General features: G+C 45.1%; 1 protein-coding gene across 1 annotated transcript; it reads right to left on the minus strand.

Moving 5' to 3' along the window:
- Positions 1-184: 184 nt before the first annotated feature.
- Positions 185-6,482, minus strand: ARMC12 (armadillo repeat containing 12). Its single transcript, XM_084851656.1, has 6 exons — positions 6,311-6,482; positions 5,146-5,294; positions 2,295-2,429; positions 1,053-1,226; positions 840-911; positions 185-538 (listed from the first exon to the last, which is right to left on the minus strand). The coding sequence occupies exons 1-6, from the start codon at positions 6,450-6,452 to the stop codon at positions 185-187; spliced, it is 1,026 nt and encodes a 341-aa protein (XP_084707782.1). The 5' UTR covers positions 6,453-6,482.
- Between the last annotated feature and the right edge of the window lie 4,103 nt (positions 6,483-10,585).

Raw genomic sequence — 10,585 nt, forward strand, 5'->3', positions numbered from 1 at the left:
TAACCTGGAAACTGCCCCACTGAGAAAAGGACAGGTCTAAGACAGCTGATGCTCTAGTAAAAATCAGACCATTTCCACTGTTGGAACCAAGTAGGTACACCACACCACTTTCCCCCCAAACTATTAGTATCTTTTGATGATTCTGGTTTAAATAATTTAATTCTCTCTTCAATTCTGCAAGGATTTAACGTGCGGATTCAACAATGGAGTCACAGAAGAAGCTGCTGAAGATGGGGTCAGAGTGGCGGATGCCAGTAATCTCCCCCTCCTCGTTCAATTGGAGTTTCAGGATGACCCTGCAGGCCTGGATCTGCACCCCTTCCTCAGGGTGAATGATGAGGGAGAGAAGACAGTCAGCTAGGCGGGAATCATCTCCAAAGAGGACCTCATGAAGGGACAACTCATTGTACTGCCAATGCACCGACTGGTAGTGGGGAGTCAGGCGACCCTCACAAAGTCGTTCCAGGAACACCAGCAGCTCAAAGAGCAGGTTCCCAGGCTGGGAAGGTTGGAAGAGGTTGAGGAATTCAGGGTGCACCTTAAAAAACAGGCAGAACAGTTGGTTCAGTCTTCAAAAAGAAGATGGTAGAGCTGGCTTAAGCATGAGTGCCCTGCCCTTGTGGCTGGCTGACTTCAACTTCCTTTGAGAGTGACTGACTTCCTATTCTTTTATAAGGAACACATCCCAGGCAATAGGAAGGATATATGCTTGTGTCTGTTCTTTCAATGAGCCCCTTAAGCTGTGGTGGACTTTAAAGTCTAGTCTTGCCCTCTTCTCATGCCTTTTGCTCCTTTCCTAGGTTTCCCAATGGCAATGGCGGAAGTAAGTAAGTTCTTACCTGGCAATTCATTATGTCAAATAACAGATCTTCCTTCTGGGCTAGCATGCTAAGGTATTTTAGAACCTGCACCTGAAGAGGGGAAAAAACCCCAGAGTATATCAGCAATACAGGTGGAGTGTCTGTCTGTGATGGCTTCCACATAATGCCCTAATGATAGTTCAGAGTTTTTGGCTGTGAAGAGGGGTGGGGGGAGAACATGAGCCTTAGTACCTGGGCCAATGTGGTCCCCATCTGCAGAATCTCCATTAAGCCAGGCATGCGCTTTTTCAGCAGTACATGTGTGTGAACTGGCAATGGCAGCCCATTTAGTAACCGCAGTCCAGCAACGTGCACATCATTATCCCATATACTGGTGATGGTTTCAAGAGCTTTGGGGATAAATTCCTGCAAAAAAGCCAAGCAGCATTTTATGGTTGTAAACCAAAGGCCAGAATTGTCTGGATTCCATATGGTGATGCACAGCAATACACTGTATGGAAGCTGGACTCTTGCACAGATTTGGCTTCTTGAGAAGCTTCCAGCTCCATGGTTCTATGAACCTTGATTTTCGTGCTTGTGGTTATTTTTAAATGGTTTCCAAGGCACGATCATCACGTCAGTTTAGAATGGTAAGTGTTATTTCTCAATGGTTCACACAAACTGTGAATTCTGATATCTACCTGGAAGGCACATTTAATAAATCTGGAATTCTGGACATCCTAGAAAGATATTAAAAGACATGCCAAATATGGTAATATCTCAAATCTCATCAGGTAAAAGGGGTGTATTTAGAGCGAATTGTCCAAAGATGAAAGGCAAAACTTTGCAGTGATTTCACCACACAGGAATTTTAAGAGCAGGCAGCTCTTGCTAAAGTGAAAGGTTGGGCTGCCCCTCTATCTATACATAGAAAGTGATGACTTTGCTTGCATGTCTCAAACAGCCATCACAGACAATACCCCACAGGTAGAGCTTTCACAGCACTCCCATCATCAGAGACTCATTGCTTTTCAGTGGAGCCAATTCATATGTTTTGCGGCAAACCATCAACTGATGAGACATGGAACGATGTCAAATGGCAAGCATGCATGTGTTTGTCTGACTTGATGCATGAAGCCTGACACAGAAGTGCAATGTCAGGGGAGGGAAACCTCTGGTGCATGGATCTAATCTGGTCTACAGAGGTTCCTCACCCAGCCTGTGGAGCTTCCTGGATCCCTTCAGATGGTGGGACTTGGACTCCAAGCCCCAGGAGAAATTCCCACAGTTATCTCTGATCATAGATAACAGTGAGGGATACAGGTGGGTGGGGGACTCCTCCACACAGCAGCTTCCCCATTGGGCAAAGCCACTGAGACTGAGCCAGCGGCTAGAGGAGAACTCCAGTGTGAAACCTGAAGCTGCGTGGTGCCTGGCAAATATGATTATAGGATTTAGTTTTGTCTGAGACAAGACTTTAGTGCAAACTATCACCTGAATTTTAATTCTAAACTTCCAGATGCCAGTGAAGGCTTTGAGGGCATGCAGTGTCTGAATCTTGATGCCCATGTCTGGATCATCCAGGAAGGAGGCCACTAGTTTGATATCCTCATAGGTACACGCAGATGCCTGGAAAAGCAGAGCACACAAAGTTAGGGAGTGTGCAGTGGCACAGCAGTAAATTTTAAAGTGCAGGCACTCATCATGACAGTCCCCATTGCCACGCCCACAAGGAAAGGCCAAAAATGCAGGCAGTTGTGTGTGGATCCATATCAACAAACCAGTTTTAGCAGTTCCCATCCCCACTAGGAGCAGGCCTTTTATAAAACGAATAGGTGTTAATTGCCCATTCAAGACCAAGCCACCAGAAAATACTTTGCATTACAACAGGGATAGCACACAATGATATATTGTTACTTGCAAAAGCTACCCGCCCACTCCAACTACTGGGAGGATTGCAGCTAAACTCAGAGGGGACAAGGATATCACCAGCCCTGCTAATAAAAAAAGTCCCAGCACTTCGACCCTGCAAGCCCTGGCTCCGTTACACTATGTGCTGTGTGTGTATGGGGGCACTAAAACGAAGTGTGAGGCACCAAAAAAAGAAAAATAGAAGTCACTTTTGAATAACACCTTGTAATCTTTCAGTTCTACGCTGAGCCCATTGATTTCAATGTATAGGGTTTAAACATTTCTTTCCTAATTAAGAGTACTTATTTCCCACCTTTCTTGCTCACAGCTCAAACCACTCAAGGCAGCTAAGACAAGAACATTAAAGAGACAATCACAGAAGCATGCAATGCAAGCAAACAAGTTGCAGATAAAATTACAAAGCAGGAAAAGGAAAGGACTACAGCAAAAAGAAGCGAGACACCAGAATTCACTAAGATTCATGCCAAAGGCCAGGCAACACAAACGTGTGGTAGTACAATGTCATCACAGAGGGGGCCAAGTGGATTTCCCAAGGCAGGGTGTTTCAAAGGGTTGATGCCCTAATTGATCAATCCCTCTTGTTGACACTAACCGCCCTTCAGCGAGAGGTGGGGCACACAAGAGGGTCTCTCCTGATGATGTTAGTCACAGCCAGATTCATATGGGAGATGGTCCAATAGGTATCCTGATCCCAAGCTGATTAGGGCTGATTGGTGTAAAGGAGGAGCGAAAAACCTGGTACTGGTCATCATCAGTCTAACCTGCAGTCTGTACTAGCTGCAGTTTCTGTGTGGTTTTCAGGCCCATGTAAAGCATGTTACAGTAGTCCAGTCTTAATTCTTGCACAGAAATAAATGGGACTTAACTCCAGATTCTGCCCTAAGTTTCTAGATGTCATGAGCTTAGGAAAGAACCTAAAAATATGACGCAGTCGCAAATGAGAATGCAGAAGCCAATGTCATGGTTGGAGAACAGATCACATCCTGATTTTGTCGTTGCAGAGTATTTGTGGTTGACAACAGACATTCGTTCAAAAGAAAATGCCCAATTAAATATTAACATCTTCTATTTGTTAATATGTTGCATTCTAAAATAAGTCAATATAATCTTAAGGGGGTGGGGGTGTAATTTATTTCTATCCCACTTTTCTTCTATGGAACTCAATGTGGCATAAATAGGGTTCCCTCCCAGACAGTCTCCCAAAGACACACTGACCAGACCCAGGCTTGCTTAGCTCCAGTAAGGTTCCTGCATTATCATAGGGCTTCGGTGTCTTCCAAAATCCCTATTCTTTTGAGGTGCTTGCATCTCACTTTGCAGCAACTACATGACCTTTAAACAGGGGTCTGCCTCCAATGGAGTAACGTGCTTAGAGTGTCATTTCAACTACAAAATGGGCATGCAAGTGGAGGGTGAAACCCTCCCCCTGCTGACCACCACTCTCCCTTCCCCCCTGCCCCTGCAGTCCATCCCCTCAAGGTCATTCCTTCCCTTCCCAAGCCAGGCTCCAAAATCCTGAGAGAGAGGGAGTAGATTGGAGGGGGGAGTTCAGTAACTCCATCCATAAGCCTTTTGGGGGCTTTAAATAAAGCTCCCCATTCCCTGCCTGCCCACATTACTGGGGCCCATGGTTAAAGGTAAGGGTTTGCCACCATCAGGGGTAGTATTGGTAATCTGTTATCTTGTGCATCATTTCAGGCTGTGGGTCCTGTCAATGCCCTGTGCTGCCTTACCTATGGGGAGGACTTCACATTGCCGGGTGTTGCTGTTGTTTAGGCTGCCGGGTTCTACTAGAGGCTCAGATCTTTAGCAGGGGTCTGAGTAGGTCAGTTTTCACAGGGAAGCCAGACAGGAATAGATCAGCATCACAGGAAGCTCCAAATGGTGCTGGGGCTGGAAGTCAGACAGGGTTGTCTGTATGTTGCTCCAACAAGGAGCAGAGAAGACTGAGCCTCAAACAGGAGTCTGGCTTCCTAGGTTGGTTGGCTCTACCTCCTGACTCAGGCTTTATCTCTTAAAGTGGCCTGGTCTGTTTTAGCCGCCTCCAGCTGCAACAGTGTGGGAATGGCTGTGGCATGTAGTGTGGGAATGGCTGGAGTCCTCAGAGTCCAGAGACGGCAAGGCAACCTCCTTTGGATGTAGGGGAGCCAACTCCTGGAATCTTTCTGGGAACTGGGTCCTGTAGAGATGGCAGCCTTGCCTTTCCATGACCAAATTCTCTCCCTGAACCATTAACTCTGGAGCCTCTTCTTCAGAGGACATCGGGTCAGGGTCCTCTGAGGATGAGGGTTTGGGGTCCTGGTCCATGACACTTTGCTACATGGGTTAAACCTGGTTATCCTACCCACACTTGATTGCCTTTGGGTTGCTCTTCCACAAGTGTACTGTACATCTTGCAATTCTGGATTCTCACCTCTGTATCCAGTAGATAAACACACCGCGTGATGCCATGGAGTACCATATTCTTGGAGTAGTCATCTAGCCTCAGGCTGAGAGAGTCCAAGAGTCCCCTGAGTTCTCCAGAGTCCATCGTAGTTTTACTATGGTGTGCCTGGGAAATTCCTAAACACAGAAAGGGAAGGAGGCACCCCCAAGGATGGCAGGAAGGCAGAAATGAGCATATGCCTTAAAACTGCTATTGAACGGAGTATGGACCAGACTGAAAAAAAATGCCCCAAACATTTTGACAGCATGTCTTCTTCAAAAGCACTCTTTCTGATGCATTTCCAATTTCAACAAAGTGTTCTCTCCCCAACTTTGGCATCTCAAAAGGAGGACCCTGACAGATACTTGGAGATATCTGATATTGAATTCAAAGCAGTCCACAGGTAATTAGGCAAATCGCTTCATCCCAGAGAGATGGATAAAAAGTACCATGTGTATATTCAGTATATGCACAGTAGGCCTTAGAAGACAATGCAGACTCCAAAAGGAACAACTCAACAAGTCAAAGAACACAGCAGAGACCGAGACAGGATGTATGGGTCAGTGATGCTAATAAGGAAACACAAGGATATCCCTTCTTGGCAGACTTTTGGGATTAAGACAGTGAAAACTTCTGGCCCAGTTTGGATGGGGAAAAGGCACTTCCTGTCTGTGCTGAATCAATCTTTGATAGATATCCAAGAGCCTGATTTATGGCTGACTAACACCACATGGCAACATGAAATAGGGCAAATGACCTGGAATTTGGCAGAAGTATATATTCCCACATATTCATTTGGAGAAGCCTTCCTCAACCTGATGCCCTCCAGATATTTTGGACTGCCTATTGGCTGTGCTGGCTGGGGCTGATGGGAGTTAAAGTCCAAAGCATCTGGGGAGTAACAGCTTGGGGAAGGTGATTTGGAGAATATATATATATATGTATGTATGTATGTGTGTGTGTACATACATACATACAGTTCCCTCCATGCTCTCAGTTTGACAGTTGAGGGTTCAACCAGGGCCACATGGAGTCCTGTATGTGGATATACCCACATCTGAATAGCTTGTTGCATGGTGATGACCACTCCTAGAATACAGTAACAAGCTATGGGAATGCTTCACCATCTCCCTGAATCCCCACGTTCACTCACTGGTCACTAAGGTAGGTGGCTGTGGGTTGTAGGGAGGGCACTTGATCCCTGCCATGATGGTCTTGGCCATCAGGAAGATTGCACCAGCTCCCGTAGCGGCAGACACCATGTTTTTAGGTGTTACCAGCTCTGAGTACTTCATCTCCTCGCCTTGGACTTCCAGAGATCCAGCTCGAGCCCTGGGCCCTGACTTCAAGCAGGCCTTCCAATGGAAACACCAAACTGCTCACCACATGGTTTTGTGATGTCACCAGGTTCCATCATGACATCTGTGACACACCATCCCAGTAGCTGCAGAAAGCAGGATGAATGCAAGTTAAGATCCCTGGGTTCATTGCTGGAATCAATGCAACAAGTCACTCTTCTTTTTTCATGTGTAAAATAGGCAGAGGCACCTAGCTTTCTGACATAAGGACAAGGGCTGGGTGAGCCCCAACTGATGAAATGTGAAAGCAATGGCAAATGGGCTGACCTTCCATAATCACTCCCACATGCTAAGTTAAAAATCTCACAGCTTTGCAGTCTGCTTGGAAATACCCATATGCATTCCATATCAGTAAGTGTATTCCGGCTGATTTGCAGTGGATATGAATGGTTAACTACTTCTGAATTAATAACTATATCATTAAAAGTTGCATCCACCACTTTGTAACACTCTAAATTGACCAGGAAAGGGAAACCAGGGCGCGAAACGCTTCCCATTGATGTACTACGAGATGAAGTACATCAGCGGCAATATGGTCCACAGCAGGGAAGAGGGTAACCAGATCCAGTTCTAGACACAAGGATCTGCAGAGGCAGAGGCTTAGCTCCTACCCCAATAGTGTCCTTGAGTGTAAACCTTTACTTTTCCCTTGTAAACCTTGATAAGTGAAGGGATGCTATTTACTCCTATGGGAAAAATAAATGAATTTCCTCTCCCTGTGAGGACTGGCAATTCTCTGGATAAGGTGTTTGGAAGCCCTGGGGATGCAGCTGTTCAGTTGATGAGTTCAGTGGGAGGAAATTGGCTGTGGCGAGCTCGTCAGCCACCTCCACCACTTGTTATCCTCAGTAAATGGCTGCCTTTCTTCAAAAGAAGTTGGGTGTCTCTGCCCTTTTTTGGAAGCTAGGCAATTTATTACAACAAGGCTGAGGAGGTGGGAAACAGCCACACCTCTTTATGTTTCTAGCAATGGGTCCCAAAGCAGAAACCAATCAGGTTTCCCTCCAATTTGGTTAGCAACTCTATGACCTGGTTCACACGTAATGGTTAACTATGGATTAAAGAACCCATAGTTAGTCATGGCCGCACCCGAGTGAGTGAGTGTGTTGCTTCCTGTGTGCTCATCACTTTTGCTTTGCTAAACAACCCAGAATTTTTGTGTCACGAGAGTGCCAGGTTTCGTGACATGTCATGACATGAGATTGCCAAGTGCTCATGTCACAACAGGAATGGGGTGTTCCTGGGTTATTTAGCAAAGTGAAAACGGGCAAGTGCATGAGAACCAGCTCACACACTCACTCAACCCATGGTTTTTTGATGATGGGTTGTTTGATCGCGCGAACCAGCTGAACACCAACTGTGCATGGGCCTTTATCTTGCCCCTTTTCTGTTCCCAGCTTGGGATGGAGGAAGGCAGACTGCCACCAGCCATCTTCCCCGCCATGCCAAGAAAGCAGCATAAGCCTCCAGCCGCTTCCCAACACTCAGTGTTGAGTAGGTTTACAGCAATGTCAAGCTCGCCTGTGAAGGAAAGTGGGGGGAGGTCCAATTTTAGTAGACTAGCCTCATCAATCAGGGGCCCTCCAAATGTGTTGGACTGCCACTTCCATCATTCTCATCCAGCATGGCTATCGGCCATGTATACTATATATAGTATACTCTATACTAATAATAGTATTAACAACAACAATAATCTTCCAGTGTGGTATAGTACACATTGCATCTCTGACGCGGGCCACTGACATTAGCGGACTGCCCTTGCCTATCCAGCATTTACTGACCAACACGGAAACTTACTGGATGTGGCTGCAAGCCTCATAAATCCTATTTCACTTGGGAAACTCCTTTGGTTGCAGTCCGTTGGAAGGAAAATATCCTCCACAGAAATATACGGGTGATGATTTATAGGCCCCTTCCTCACGTAATTTTTTAGGTTTGTAAGGTGAGAAATAATGGGCAACGTCATGATATGTATGCATTTGTATATGTTAATTGTTGTACATGCTGTTAAGATGTATGCTCTAATTTACATGGATGTGTGTGAGCATCCATGTAAAGCACACATATGAGGGATCTTTTGGCTTTGAACTCTGGGCATGTAGGAAAACCTCATACCCCAAACAAGAGAGTTGGAAAACACAGGCAAGTCCTTGAAAGCAATGATTTGTTTTATTAAAGAAGACTTAAAATGAATAAAAAATCATACATCTGGGGAATTAGAATAATACATCCAAAAGACATTGGCAAAGTTAAAAGATAGCATCGTTGTTGTTGTTCAGTTGTTCAGTCGTGTCCGACTCTTCGTGACCCCATGGACCATAGCACGCCAGGCCTTCCTGTCCTCCACTCTCTCCCGTGGTGTGCTCAAGTCCATATTCATTGCATCAGTGATGCTATCCAGCCATCTCATCCTCTGCCGTCCCCTTCTCCTTTTGCCTTCAGTCTTTCCCAGCATCAAGCACTCAAAGATCAGAAGTAAAGCTAAGCACAGCAGAATATACAGAAAATCATGTGCATTGTGTGTGTTCAGAAAGGGGTGATTAAAGTATGGCACTTTAAAGAGCAACAAATTATAACAGCATAAATGAATAACAAAAGCTTAAATGAAAAGTAGTCCTTGAAGGTAGAAGCAAATGCCAGCCCAAAATTGGTGAGCATGAGTGCCCTTACATACATGTGGTTGGTTATGGAGAAGGATTCACAATTTGAGGCAAAATTCGCAATTTGCAAGTGTTAACATGGAGGAGTAAAGGAAATCAGGAAACAATTGATAAAATCCAACTTACGTCTTACTTAGAGTACACCAATTGAAATGAATGGGACTTAAGTTAGTCATTTCAGTGGGTCTACTCTAAACAGGACTTGTTGGATTTTACCCAAAGGGCTCTTCTGAAAGATGTTTGCAGGAAGTCACATGTGCAGTTTCCTGTGGGAGATGTAGGACCAGAATCATTCTAATGGAGGCAGCTGTTTTGCCCTTCTCCACAGCTAGAATGCGGCCCTTCCTTCCAGATGCAGGCTATCTTTTCCAAAAATAGCAGAATTTAGGGCTGTTTTGTATGCACATGCAGGATAGGCAATGTGAAATCTTTAAGTCGATAGATAAAACTGTGTAGGTTGTCTGAAAAGGTGGCAGTTCTATTCCACACTTGCTTTTGGCAAGAACATCACTATGGCTTTGTTATAAAAGCATACAATTTGAGCAGTTGTTCTGTACAAGCCCCCCCCCCCCCTTTAAAGCCTTTTCCTCTGGAAACAATGGGCTGGATCTAGACTGGCCATTATACAAACAGAAGGGCTCCTTCTTACAAGAGCTACTTCTTTGCTTCCCATGCTATCGTTTTGTTATTTCTTGGCATGGGCCTGTTATTCTTCTGTGCTGACCTCACAGCCCAAATGCTCTGGAATCTTGTGATAGACTTTCCCCCTCTTCCTAGCTTCCACTGAGCCGCAGTTCATTGTTCAGGAAGAAAATATTTGGGACCTGATTTTAATCTTGCTTCTACTGGAGTATCTTAATTGAGTTAGGCTGGCCGTGTGTTCCTCTTTACAGAGGATAGTCCTCTATTTGAAGTTATCCTGTACTTGAAGGGCTGTCCAGTCTAAGCCTAGCTTAAAGAAGCCTAAGAAGGGAGAGCAGCAGGGGCCTTGAAGTTGCCCATCAACAATTAGCAGCTGGTGCAGTCTTCCCAGCTATGGTGAGATGTATCTCTAATTGGTTTATTGTAATTCTTTCTCAATCTGTGTGTCTAGATACAAATTAGCATATGCAAATGCCATGCAAATCTGTGTCATCTTTTGTCCTCTGTTTTTGGTGGCGCATTTTGCATGTGTGGCCGTGAGCACACATGAGTAGAAAGAGCGGGTGTATATTTTGAAAAGCTACAGAATCTAGGGAAGTGCAAGTTGTGGGTAGACTCTCATGACCGTCCTTTTCATTTATTCAAATGAATGGCCTTGCACCATCCCAAGGACACAAAGCAAATATCGAATATCTGGCTGAAAACTGAATAAAAACAGTTAAAGCTTAACAGAAAACAAGCAAACAACAAACCAAAACCTCACCACTG

This window comes from Heloderma suspectum, chromosome 4, assembly GCF_057233095.1.
Source record: "Heloderma suspectum isolate Gila_16-S chromosome 4, 16-S_ref, whole genome shotgun sequence".
In the NCBI taxonomy this organism is placed as follows: domain Eukaryota; kingdom Metazoa; phylum Chordata; class Lepidosauria; order Squamata; family Helodermatidae; genus Heloderma; species Heloderma suspectum.